This window comes from Marmota flaviventris, chromosome 6, assembly GCF_047511675.1.
Source record: "Marmota flaviventris isolate mMarFla1 chromosome 6, mMarFla1.hap1, whole genome shotgun sequence".
Classification (NCBI taxonomy): Eukaryota; Metazoa; Chordata; class Mammalia; order Rodentia; family Sciuridae; genus Marmota; species Marmota flaviventris.
In genome coordinates, this window is record NC_092503.1 from 13,966,015 (window position 1) to 13,980,455 (window position 14,441).

Here is a 14,441-nt window from a genome sequence, read left to right on the forward strand (position 1 = left end):
CATTAGGGTTACAACTTAAGTTTTCAAAAAACACTAGTAAATGTTGGAAAGACAGACATATTTTTTTAAATGCAAAAAAGCTGATAAAACTCTAAGAACATAGTCAGATCTGTACTCCATAATTGAAGTTTGCAAAATGATAGAGCACATAACACCTGTCCTTTTAATTTCTGTTTAGAATAAGTATAAATAAGGGTAAGACTCAGTGTCAGATGAAAATGATGAATTTAACTAATGACATAGGAAAAATGGCAATCAGTTATTAGTTCCATTGTATCAAAAATGAAAGAAATGCCAGTCTAAATTCATATTCTATTTTCCTTTTCTCTTTTAATAGAATAGTTTGCTCAGAAAACATCATAGATTTATTTCATCTTGATCTCAAGGAGATACATAATTATTTCCCAGTGTCTTTTTTGAATAAAGTGAAAACTGGTTAAATGGTTGTGAATTAATTAATTAGATGTAGTAGGAATGCATGAAAGATTCTGGATTATCGTGGTTCTGGAACATAGCTTCTAAGATGAATTGAGGGCATCAAACTGCCTCCTCTCCTGTATTATAATTTGTTCCAGTTTGATCCTACCCCTATGCCAGAAGCCTCACATGATGAGAAACATTGGTTATTTTTTCTTAGGATGGTGTTTTATTTTTGCTTTTAGTTCTTAGCTTAAATAAAAAGAATAATAGTTGTACACATGGGGCAAAGCTGAAGAAACCTCTGACTTGTGTTTATGACAGTTTACTTCAGTGACTGTGTGAATTCTAACCCATTTGGATACTTACATGAACACTGCTCATGTTGTCTTCCCCTAATTAACACATTACATTGTGATTTATGGTTTGAGAAACGACAAACTAGGGGGTGTCCATTGTATTTTGAAACATTTTGGAACATACACAACTCACTTCAGGAGATGTGTATGGTGTCAGGAGTCCCAGGGAGAAAATGAAACCTGATTCATGAACATCATTTAATGCCAATGGTGTTAGGCTATAGAAAGCAGCTCTCATACCCCCACATGACTTGATCTATTTCAGGTGTACCAGAGTTTGGAACATGAACTTCAGAAGCATGTCAGCCGGCAGGACACCCTGCAGCAGTGCCAGGCCTGGCTTTCTGCAGTCCAGCCAGACTTAAAACCCAGCTCGCAGCCACCTCTTAGCAGGACCGAAGCCGTTAAGCAGGTAGTAGACTCCTGGAAGTTTGTTATTCTTATGAGTCATTCAGACATTCAATCAAAATAGATTAAGTGCTTTTATGTAACAAACTGTGCTGGCGCCAAGGATTATAGAAGTCTAGATAAGGTGTGATGCTGACTCTAGTTGAGTTTATGTTCTAGCTGGGAAGATGGATATAATGCTGATGTGTGGACCTGGCAGAGCAAAAGGGATATGGGTTCTGCAACCAAAGAACAACTCCAAAACAATCTGTGTGGTGATTACATCTAAGTCACTTCTCTGAGCCTCAGTTTCCTTCTATGTAGAGCAATGATTACAAGTACAGTCATTTCTCAGTATCTGCAGAAGGTTGATTTCAGGATATAAAAATCTCAGTTGTTCAAATCCCTTTTGTCAAATGGTGTAGTCTTTGCATATCACTAACAGCCTCCTATCCACTTCACTTCATCCTAGATTACTTATAATACCTAAAGCAATGTAAATGCTTTGTAAACAGTTGTTACATGCTATTGTTTGGGATCAATGACAAGCCTGTACATGTTCCAACCACAACTGTACATGTTCAGTACATAGTTGGGTTTTTCCAATATTTTTTGATTTGGAGTTGGTTGGATCTGTGGATATGACACCCTCCCACACAAAGGACCAACTTTGCACATATTTCTGAAAGTTTTCATGAAATTCAAATGTCATATCAAAAATGAATGTAAATGGAAAAATCAATGCAAGCTTCTCCACGGGATTTTTTTCCCACATAAACAAGGTGTTTAGTAAATGATTACTGAATAAAGAATGAATGGAATGTTAATTATCATCATGTGAAAAGAACATACTGCAAGCTTAAAATTGTACTGCTAAGAATCCGTCAGAATATGGCAGAAACATTTTTAAAAGGTTTTTACTAAGCAGCTTTTCTATGCAGCATTAACCTTATGGGAGTATATTGTAGAAGAATTTTGTTATAAACGTTATTGCTTCCAGATATGAATTAATGGTATTAAATCATTTAATTTTCTTACCACTAACTGAGATTAATGTAATACATTTATTCATTTAGTCCCCGCAGAGGACTGTCTACCAATTTCATACCCAAAGTATTCTTTCTGGTTTAAATGATTTATGTTATTTAAGTCATGAAATATTCACATAAATGCACATATTATACTTTATAAAAAATGGTATCTGAGTAAATGAAACATGTCTTTCTTTGAGTCAAGGAGAGTGAATTAAGGACAATATTCTTATTTTTCACTAGTCAAGAGAGTTTTCTTGAGTCCTTCCTTGTTTTGTGGTTCTTTGTTACCAATGTATTTTTATTCAGAACAATCCAAAACAAAGGCTTAATCTTTCTCCTTTGTTGACCAAGTAGAAATAAAAGGGGTAGAAATAAACATTAATCCTAGTGAACTTTTGCTAGAACAGGATATGATTTACTGTATTTTCCAGCATAAGTTACAACCCCAGGCAGATACTGATCCTTCCAGATAATGAGGCCCTGTGGTACACCATCCCTGCCCATAGTTCCTCTAAATGCTCTGCCCCTCCCTTGAAAGCAGCCAGGGAAGGAAAGAGGTGGTAGAGACACATCTGCATCTCAGATGCACTGAAGGCAAAGAAGGGATTATTTTGTTTTGTTTTCTGTGGTGCAGTATTTGTTCTGTTAAAATTAGTATTTCCCTTGACAGCTACTGTGTTCATAAAAAACTGAGCAGGCTCTTAGTGGTTGGCTAGTGTACAGAGGTGACTGGAGATTACCGCTGCTCAAGACTTCAAGCAGAGGTAGCCTGGCCCTCAGCCTTTGACTAGTGGCATCACAATGGCTGTGGTCCCAAGATGTATTTTGTATCCCCAGTACCTCTTCTGTGCAGAACACTCCACAAAGTGATAACATGCTCCACGTGACCACAAGGAATAACACAATGACTTGATTTCATTGGGAGTGCCACGTGATTTTATAAGGCATAAAATGTGAATTGCAGGGATGGGGAAAAGTACTATCAGATGTGCCTTTGAAGTTAATTTTAGCAAAATTCCTTTGTAACTGTTTCTGCACTGATAATTTATATTCTATGTCCAATGCTTTTGGAATTAGGCCAACCATATAAATCTCCAAATAAACCAGTATTCCTTTAAATTAAATATATTGACAAAAATAAAATTCCGGTATCTTATACTTTTCCCATTTGCAAACATTGCTGGGGATATATAACTGTCCCTGGATCATAGGTTCATGATGTGCTTTTACACACTGGTTAGTGACTGATGATAGCACTTGGAAGTGAAATACAGTTCATTTATACATTGAACTTAAAAAGGTGCTACTTCTGACTTAGTAGGAAATGGATCTGTCTTTGTTTTATCTCCATGAGAATTGTCTGTTCAGGGAATCCTTGGTGTGCAAAGGAAAAGATACTGAGATGAAAAAAAAATTATGCCCCATTATTGACATCTAATTGTCTAATGTTTCTATGGGCAGAGCTTTTACCATACAACCTGCTGTCAGTATTGCTTTCCTTCTTTATCCCTATTTATGGAGTGACCAAGAGTCACCTCCCACCACCTCAGCCACCGTATAATCTCATGGCCTAGGAATAGATGGGTCATATAATTTGTTTTCCAAAAAGGAACTTTTTTAATAATAAAAAGTTCTCTCTCTTTTTTTTAATCCAGTGGAACTAGAACAGTGGTTCTTGACTTGGGTAAAGTGGTGAACTTTGTTCCCAGGGGACATTTAACAATGACTGGACACATTTTCAGTGGCAAACATTGGGAATAGTGGGGATGCTACTGACCTATATTTGGCAGAGGCCAAGAATTCTGTTGAACATCCTGCAATGTACAGGATGCTACCACAAGGCAGTTGACCTCAAATGTCAATAGTTCTGAGATTAAGAACCATGTCTCTGGACTAGAGGCCTAAATCCAGAAAATTTGGATGTATGGTCAACTCCCCTGTTACTTGGGCCCTACCCTCCTACCTGACCTCTGCTCCTGCAGATAACCTGGATAGATTAAAATTGTGTCTGGTTTTCTCCCTTTCCTATACCATGCAAACATCTCTAATTACAACGAGAAGCAGATGGTAGACAAATAGAACCATCAATGTGTTTGAATTCTCTGCTGTGAGTCCCTAACACATATCATGGCTATAGTGAAGACACTGAGTATAGCAAGATTATTTTGGAAATGTCAATTAAACATTAGCAGTGATCCAAATATTTGTTCCCTAAGAGTGTACAAGTCTGTTCCACTCTGACAGTTGCCTTTTTGCAGGTCAAACACTTCAGAGCTTTGCAAGAGCAGGCGAGGACCTACTTGGATCTCCTTTGCTCCATGTGTGACTTGTCCAACTCTTCAGTGAAAACCACAGCAAAAGACATTCAACAAACAGAGCAAATGGTAAAGAAATTAAAACTGCATTTACTTGTCAATTTTATTGCATTCTCTTGCTTGAATGGTAAACATGGTTTAAAGAATATATCTATTGGGTTATTCTTTTATTGGTGCTCCTATACATTATAATGAATAGATAGTTGAACTTCGATCAAGTCATAGAATGTAAGCACACTGACCTGTTGACACACAACTCAATCATCAGTTGGTCCCATTCAGCTTCTATCCTTAGCCCCTTCTTCTCTGTTCCTTCTCTTTTTCCTATTTTCCCATGCTTTTTGTCCTTTTCCATATATTTCTTTAGGAAATATTTAATATGAAGATCCTTTTGACCATGACTTTAATAGATCAGGGATGCCAAAGAGCATGCCATCTGTCCCAACCCTTCTGACTTATTGGTAATGGCTATCAGTAGTGTGAGAAGGATTCTAAAGCTGTGTCTGGCCAAAGGGGAAAGTACTGTAATGAGTTATCAGTTCCAACCACAACAGAGAGAGGGCAGCACAGAGTCACATGCTCATGGCCACTGCCCCTGCAAGCCTTCAACACTTCAATGCAACACTTTCAGGGGCAAGAGGAAAATAAGACTTGCTTTTTGTACTTATTAAATATTCATAGAACTACAAGATAATCCAAATTAAAAAATCTTAAAACAGTAAGTGTCTCTTTGTAGTAAAATTAACCTGTCTTTAAAGCCTTATGAAAGACATATAGCTCACATTTTTAATAGAAATGACTGATTGAAACAAATTATACAATTTCAAAAACCAGCAAAGTGAATCTAAAGAAATATCCAAAATATTAGCAACTCAGTGTTTTGCAAGGTATAAAAATGTACAATAGATAATAATATAAATGTTTCCTAATAAACCCCAACACTGAATTCATGAGTCAAACCGGTGTGTCTACTGAAAGGCCCAATGTGAAAACCATGAACACAGCTTTAGAGCTAATAAATTCTTGGAAATTTCTTGGAGCTTCACAACACTGACTAAAATCATGTGGCATAACTCTTGGACATTTACATTCTTTAGAAACTTTAAATCTAAAAGAAAATCTGCTTTTCTTGAAGCAACTAAAGAAGGCTTTTGGAATTTATCCACATGTGAACACACATGCACACACAAGTCTGTGTGGCAGGCTCTGCACATACACCTGTTGAGGAGTTGCCACTCTGGTTCTTTGAGCACATGTGACTATTTATGGCTGCTGACTTGTAACCATGTGTTTTCTCGAGATTGAGCAAAGACTGGTCCAGGCACAGAACTTAACGCAGGGCTGGGAAGAAATCAAGCACCTGAAAGCTGAGCTCTGGATTTATCTTCAGGATGCTGATCAGCAGCTGCAGAATATGAAGAGAAGGCACTCTGAGCTGGAGCTCAATATTGCACAGAACATGGTTTCCCAAGTAAAGGTGGGAATTTATTTGTCTCCAGGGGACATTAAGGAGGCCAAGATGGTAGAAAGACAAAATGTTTAAACATTCACGTCAGTATGCCTTGGTATCTGTCAATCCTTAAATATCATTACAGCTACTTAAGGAATAAGACAGTCGAATAGCCTTCCTTTGGTGCCAGGGACAGACTGATCAGAAATTTTACATTCATAAGCCAGACAAGGTAGTGGCCCTGTGGTCCCAGCAAATCTGGAGGCTGAGATGGGAGGATCACTTGAGCCCAAGAGTTTGAAGCCAGCCTAGGCAACATGGTGAGACCTGCCAAACTCAAAAAGGAAAGACAAGAAACCAAAAAAAAAAAAAAAGAAAGAAAGCAAACATTCACATATACTCTTGCAGTGAATGGCCATTTCATCAGGAGACGTTCATTCTACACCTTCCTCCTGAGTTAAACATCTGTCATTCAGCCTGGAGAGCCAGAAGAGTTCACTACTAAACAAACAGGAAATTGTAATTTTTATATTTTCATCACAATATTGCTAAAGTTTTAGGATAATAAACCTATCAATTAATTAAAATGTAATATAAATATCATATTTATTATGTATGATTTAAATTATAATAGAACATTGTTATAAACATAGTAATTGATTGGAAGGGTCAGCATCTCTACAAACTCTTAAGACTTATTTTTTCTCTATAACTATGAATCATACATATATTCTACTGGAACATTGTTTGCAAATGCAGACAGAAGATCAGGGATAACATCAATTAGATTTCTTTTTTCCCCCAAAGCACGAACTTTCAAAAATTTATTAAGAAAACTAAGATCTAAGTTCAAAGTAACTTACTTTTCTCTTTAGAAATGATAAGATTGCTTCATATTTATCAGTTTTCCTTTATACTTCTCAAAACAACACAATAAAAGAAAGTAGCACAGTGACTGATTCCTATACAATTGTGAATTTGTGTTCATGAAGAGGTAAGGTACGTTTCAGATTTTATCTCCAGTTTTCTTCATATTAAAGAACTTAAAATGTTAGAGGTGTCATGACCACATTTAACTGTGATATTTGGGAAGGTCTGTTACACACAACCTGCTTTTTCTGGTTTCCTTTAGGATTTCATGAAGCAACTGCAGTGCAAAGAGGCATCAGTGGGTGCCATCTTGGACAAGGTGAATAACTTAACAAAGAACCAGGAGTCTCCTGAACACAAAGAAGTCAGCCACCTGAATGATCAGTGGCTGGATCTATGCCTTCAGTCTGACAAGCTTTGCACGCAGAGGGAACAGGACCTTCAGCGGACAAGAGATTACCACGACCGTATGAATGTTGTTGAAGCCTTCTTAGAAAAGTTTACCACGGAATGGGATAGCTTGGCCAGGTGACAGGCACCCTCCCCTGGGCCACCGTAATGCTAAATCAGAATTTTCTTAATTTCTATAAACATTTAAAATGTCTTATTTGTGTTTTTAACATCATGGTCTATCATTATCAGTATTGGCAAAACATCATGTGAACCTAACATTGTCATATGAATATAAACTCACAGCTTACTAGGTTAATATCAATTTCTTATGAGCAAAACTGAAATGGTTTGTTGTTTAGAAAAAAACATTGCTTTTCTCAGTGACTTCAAAGAATAATAGTCTTTGACCTTATGAAATATTCCAAGAATACTTCTATTTTTGTCTAATTACCAGTTATGGGGCTACTATCTAAGAATTCATGAAGTTAACGCTTCTTGAACCTGTATGCTCCCGAGGTTTCTATTCAAGTCTGTAAAGTAATACATCTACATGAGTCAGTCAAATTTGGTTACATTCTAGAAATCAGTTAACAATCAAAATTCACTTAATTTGTGTCCTTTGAGATTCTGAAGTAATGGAACTTCTCTTAGCTTTTTTGTGTGAAATATAAGACTCAGACACTTTGTGTTGTTATATGAAAACCATTCCCACAATTTTGAGGAGAGAATACTGGGGATTGAACCCAGAGACTCTTTACCCTAGGCTACAAAATTTTTCATTTTGAGACAAGGTCTTGCTAAGTTGCTTATGCCCTCACAAAATTGCTGAGGTCGACTTTGATGAACTTGGGATCCTCCTGCCTCAGCCTCCCAAGCCATTGGGATTACAGGTATAAGGTTGCTGCACCTGGCTCAAACACTTTTTTTTTTTATAGTCACTCAGACTATAAAAATTTGCACTACTTCTGTCAAGATTTGTGGGCTCGTGAGAATGAACACTGCCAACCTTATTCGATATCTACTTAAATCAGTGGGATTTTCTTATTGTGCTTGCTTATTTATTTTATTATACTATTTTCTGATTTGTTTACTTTTCCCTGATAGTCAGCACTTTATGGGACTCTGGGGTTATATACAATCGATAGTTGCAAAAACCAAAAGAAAAAGCATACACACATTTCTGAGTTGCAGTGGGCCTGCAGGTGCCTCAGATCTGTTGTGTCCAACATAGAACTTTCTATACTGCCTCCCAACCCCAACATCTCATGTTTCAGAGCTGATCATTTTATAAATAAGATTATAACATTACACCTTCTTCTATATGCTTTGCAATCAAGAGGAAGAGACTTCTTCATGTTTTATACTTATTTTTAGAGACTTTTAATATCTAAGTACCTAGCTGTACAAAAATATCTAAGTACACAACTAAGTAGCTCTAAGAGCTGCTGGTCAAATCTAACAGAGGGTACCATCTAGCATGCTTTTGTTCTTTGGATCACTGAATCTGATGCTCATAAGAAAGTAAATAAATCATGAATCACTTGTTATTTTTCAATGCCATTTTCAAAAATGTGTGTCTTAATGTTTAATATTACACATATCATCTGGTTACTATGCAAATTCTGCATGGTTGATAAGAGACAGAGAAAACTACAAACATATGGTACATCCCTGTAATCAACTCTGAAGGGTGAGGCAGGAGGATTCTGAGTTTGAGGACAACCTCAGAAACTTTGTGGGATCCTGTCTGAAAATTTAAAATAACAAGAATTGGGCCTGTAGCTTAGTGGTAAAGCACCCCTGGGGTTTAATCTCCAGTACCAAGAGCAGGGAGGGTAGGAAATACATCTGGCAGATGTGATTGGAAAAGGAGAGTGGAGAAGCACTTAAGAAACTTGATTGGACTCAAGTGTTGACAGAGAAAAAGATGAATGAGACTTCTCTTCCAAAACAATTTTAGCCCCTCTGTGGATAACCCTAAACTGAGTACTCACAATGATCCTAAGAACATTCACTTAAAGAAAATGGTGAAAGATAACTTAACAGGTGTGAAGAACTTCACTCTTAGGTCTTTCCATATATTTACAGATCCGACGCCGAGAGTACTGCTGTCCACCTGGAAGCTCTGAACAAGTTGGCATTGGCATTGCAGGAGAGAAAACACGCCATCGAGGACCTCAAAGAGCAAAAACAGAAGATGATAGAGCATCTGAACTTAGATGACAAAGAACTGGTCAAAGAACAGACGAGTCACTTTGAACAGCGCTGGTTTCAGCTCGAGGACCTTGTTAAGAGGAAAATCCAAGTGTCTGTCACCAACTTGGAGGAGCTGAACGTGGTGCAGTCCCGATTCCAGGAGCTAATGGAGTGGGCAGAAGAGCAGCAGCCCAACATTGCTGAGGCCCTGAAGCAGAGCCCCCCTCCCGACATGGCTCAGAACCTCCTCATGGATCACCTGGCCATCTGCAGCGAGCTGGAGGCCAAACAGATGCTCCTGAAATCGCTCACCAAGGATGCCGACCGGGTGATGGCTGATCTTGGCTTAAACGAGCGGAAGGTGATCCAGAAGGCCCTTTCGGATGCACAGAAACACGTGAATTGTCTGAGCGACTTAGTAGGCCAGCGAAGAAAGTACTTGAACAAGGCCTTGTCTGAGAAAACCCAGTTTCTCATGGCAGTGTTCCAGGCGACCAGCCAAATTCAGCAACACGAGCGAAAGATCATGTTCCGAGAACACATCTGCCTGTTACCGGATGACGTGAGCAAACAAGTGAAAACATGCAAGAGCGCACAAGCCAGCCTCAAAACCTACCAAAACGAAGTCACTGGACTTTGGGCCCAGGGTCGCGAATTAATGAAAGGAGTCACAGAGCAGGAAAAGGGCGAGGTGCTGGGTAAGCTCCAGGAATTGCAGAGTGTCTATGACAACGTTTTGCAAAAATGTGGTCATCGGTTACAAGAACTGGAGAAGAATTTAGTTTCAAGGAAGCACTTTAAGGAGGATTTCGATAAAGCTTGCCACTGGCTAAAACAAGCAGATATTGTTACATTTCCTGAAATCAATCTCATGAACGAGAGCACAGAGCTTCATTCACAACTGGACAAATACCAACATATTCTTGAACAATCTCCAGAATATGAAAATCTTCTACTTACACTCCAGAGAACCGGGCAGGCCATGTTACCATCGCTGAATGAAGTCGATCATTCCTACCTGAGCGAAAAGCTTAATGCTCTGCCCCAACAATTTAACGTCATCGTTGCCTTGGCTAAAGACAAGTTCTATAAAGTCCAAGAAGCAATTCTCGCTCGGAAAGAATATGCTTCCCTGATAGAGTTGACCGCCCAGTCTCTGAGTGAGCTGGAAGATCAGTTCTTGAAGATGAAGAAAGTTCCCACCGACCTGGCCTCTGAAGAGTGTCTGTCTCTTCAGGAGGGCTGCAGAGTCCTGCTGGGCGAGGTGGCAGGCCTTGGGGAGGCGCTGGATGAACTGAACCAGAAGAAAGAGAGTTTCCGTAGCACAGGTCAGCCCTGGCAGCCAGATAAGATGCTGGACCTGGTCGCCATGTATCACAGGCTGAAGCGACAAACAGAACAGAGGGTCAGCTTATTGGAAGACACCACGAGCGCTTACCAAGAACATGAAAAGATGTGCCAACAGCTGGAGAGACAGCTGGAGTCTGTGAAAACAGAGCAGACCAAAGTGAATGAGGAGACTTTGCCTGCAGAGGAGAAGCTCAAAATGTACCACTCGTTGGCAGGAAGCCTGCAGGACTCGGGGATTCTGCTGAAGCGGGTGGCCTTGCATCTGGAGGACCTTGTTCCACAGCTGGATCCTGTGGCCTATGAGAGAGCCAAGCAGCAGATCCAGTCGTGGCAAGAGGAGCTGAAACTCCTGACCACTGGCATTGGTGGAACCGTGGCAGAGTGTGAGAGCCGAATGGTGCAGAGCATCGACTTTCAGACGGAGATGAGCCGCTCCCTGGACTGGCTGCGCAGGGTGAAGGCCGAGCTCACTGGGCCCGTGTGCCTGGACCTCAGCCTCCAGGACATCCAGGAGGAAATCCGAAAGATCCAGATCCACCAGGAAGAGGTGCAGTCCAGCCTGAGAATCATGAGGGCCCTGAGTAGCAAGGAGAAGGAGAAGTTCACAAAGGCCAAGGAACTGATCACAGCTGACCTGGAGCACACCCTCGCCGAGCTCGCGGAGCTGGACGGAGACGTGCAGGAAGCCCTGCGCATCCGGCAGGTAGGAGGGCGCCGCACGCTGCCCCTTTGTAAACTGGTCTGAGAAGCGTCTTTTTCAGTTGGTTTGTTAGTCAACATTGCTCCCTTATATATTGCTTTCTTGATACCACAGAGAATCATCTTCAAAGGTGACTTGAAAGGATGTTTCTATTGCTTATGTCCATGCTTTTCATGTCATAGGGTTTCCAGGTCCACTTCCCTTTGTTTATATGAGTGTAACACCTCAGTGATCTCTCACCTTTAGGAGTAAGAACAAATGGTTCTAATAATAGAGTTCACAGCAGATTCAACCAACCTCAGACAGCAAATATTTTTTTAAAATTCTGAACATGTTAGACATTTTCCTTATCGTTGTTCTCTAAACAATACAACGTGATCACTATTCACATGGTATTCTAAGCAATCCAGAGGTGATTTAATGTATATGGGAGAATGTGCACAGGTTATGTGCAAATGTTATGCCGTTTTATGAGACTTGAGCAATTGCAGATTTTGATATCTGCGGATGTTCTGAAACTAATCTCCCATAGAGACCAGGGTGAACCATATTAGGACATAGACAAAATTAATTAACAACGAATAGTGAACAATGCCCTTTTTAAAAATTTTTTAATTGATTTTTAAAAAAATAAACGACAGAGGAATGCATTGCAATTCTTATTACACATATACATCACAATTTTTCATATCTCTGGTTATATATTAAGTTATGTTCACATCAATTCGTGTCTTCATACATGTACTTTGGATAATGATGTCCATCACATTCCACTATCCTTGCTAACCCCCAGCCCCTTCCCTCCTTTCCCACTCCACTGCCCTAACTAGAGTTCATCTATTCCTCCCATGCTCCCCCTCCCTACCCCACTATTAATCAGCCTCCTTATAGCTGAGAAAACATTCGGCATTTGTTTTGGGGGGGATTGGCTAACTTCACTTAGCATTATCTTCTCCAACACCATCCATTTACCTGCAAATGCCATGATTTTATTCTCTTTTATTGCTGAGTAATATTCCATTGTATATATATGCCACATTTTTTTATCCATTCATCTAATGAAGGGCATCTAGATTGGTTCCACAGCTATTGTGAATTGTGCTGCTATAAACATTGATGTGGCTGTGTCCCTAGTAAGCTGTTTTTAAGTCCTTTGAGTATAGACAGAGGAAAGGGATAGCTGGGTCAAATGGTGGTTCCATTCCCGATTTTCCAAGGAATCTCCATACTGCTTTCCAAATTGGCTGCACCAATTTGCAGTCCCACCAGCAATGTATGAATGTACCTTTTTCCCCACATCTTCACCAACAGTTATTATTGTTTGTCTTCATAATAGCTGCCATTCTGACTGGAGTGCAAATCTTAGTTTTGATTTGCATTTCTCTAATTTCTAGAGATGATGAACATTTTTCATATATGTGTTGATTGATTATATATCCTCTTCTGAAGTGTCTGTTCAGGTCCTTGGGCCCATTTATTGATTGGGTTATTTGTTTTTTTGGTGCTTAGCTTTTTGAGTTCTTTATATATCCTAGAGATTAGTGCTCTATCTGGTGTGTGAGTGGTAAAAATTTGCTCCCAAGCTGTAGGCTCTCTATTCACCTAAGTGATTGATTCTTTTGCTGAGAAGAATCTTTTTAATTTGAATCCCATTTATTGATTCTTGGTTTTAATTCCTGTGCCATAGGAGTCTTATTAAGGAAGTTGGGGCCTAATCCCTCATGGTGGATATTAGGGCCTATTTTTTCTTCTATTAGACACAGTGTCTCTGGTTTAATTCCTAGGTCCTTGATCCATTTTGAGTTGAGTTTTGTGCATGGTGAGAGATAGGAGTTTAATTTCATTTTGTTGCATATGAATTTCCAATTTTCCCAGCACCATTTGTTGAAGAGGCTATCTTTTCTCCAGTGCATGTTTTTGGCACCTTTGTCTAATATAAGATAATTATAATTTTGTGGGTTAGTCTCCGTGTCCTCTATTCTGTACCATTGGTCTACCAGTCTGTTTTTGTGCCAATACCATGCTGTTTTTGTTACTATAGCTCTGTAGTATAGTTTAAGCTCTGGTATAATGATACCACCTGCTTCACTCTTCCCGATAAGAATTGCTTTAACTATTCTGGGTCTCTTATTTTTTCCAGATGAATTTCATAATTGCTTTTTCTATTTCTATGAGGAATGCCAATGGGATTTTAAACAATGTGAAACCTGGCATTTCTAAAATGGTGCTGGTTGGAGAATATTCCAAATAGGGAGGAGCAGGTGGATGATGGTGTGGCCCTGGCCATGATGCTGAGGCTGGTTTTTCCGTGTGGTGTCCTATTAGTTGACCTCTGTATCCCTTCCTCAGGGAAGAGTGCTTCCCTTCCCTGTAGCACAGATGAAGCAAGGCTAGAGTATCCATTAATGACTAGACTTAGTGACAGGAATAGCCTGTGTGGACCTTCCCAGGTTGGCCTCCTAACCCAGCTTGCTCTGGGCCTGGCAGGTTCTGTGCATTTGGGACTAAGAAGAGACATAACAGTCCCCAGAGCATTACTTCCTTTAATCCCCTGCCATTTTTTCCCTCCCATATCTGTCTTCAACCCCTCAGATTCTAGATTTCAACCAAACACTTAGGTAAAAGACAACTTTCTTCAGGATAATATAGAATTGCAAATATAATATGTGCAAATGTTATGCCTTCTGCTATTCTTGTTATAATTTTATCATTGCAGTTAAAATAAAAAAGTAAATAAGTACATAAATGGAAGTGAAATGTGTGTTGGTATCTCAGCTAGTTCTAATATTTTCCTTGTTTTCTAAAGAAAATATACAGTATATAAAGAATAATAATGGATTGCACTATAAAAAAATTCCACCAATTAATCAAGTCATTTATTCACATGTTTGCAAACTGAGGACTAGAAAATAAATGGAAAAATGAAACTATTTCTTGCAAACATGTTGTAACTGGGAGTTGATTCTATTT

General features: G+C 39.2%; 1 protein-coding gene across 10 annotated transcripts in view; it reads left to right on the forward strand.

The window, feature by feature from the left end:
• Positions 1-14,441, forward strand: part of Syne1 (spectrin repeat containing nuclear envelope protein 1) — a 436,344-nt gene that overhangs the window by 255,066 nt on the left and 166,837 nt on the right. For all 10 annotated transcript variants that reach the window (XM_071612898.1, XM_071612903.1, XM_071612905.1 and 7 more), the window contains 5 exons: positions 1,042-1,188; positions 4,456-4,581; positions 5,813-5,989; positions 7,095-7,360; positions 9,314-11,474. In XM_071612898.1, the coding sequence (XP_071468999.1) occupies positions 1,042-1,188; positions 4,456-4,581; positions 5,813-5,989; positions 7,095-7,360; positions 9,314-11,474 (2,877 nt within the window). The remainder of the gene's footprint in view (positions 1-1,041; positions 1,189-4,455; positions 4,582-5,812; positions 5,990-7,094; positions 7,361-9,313; positions 11,475-14,441) is intronic.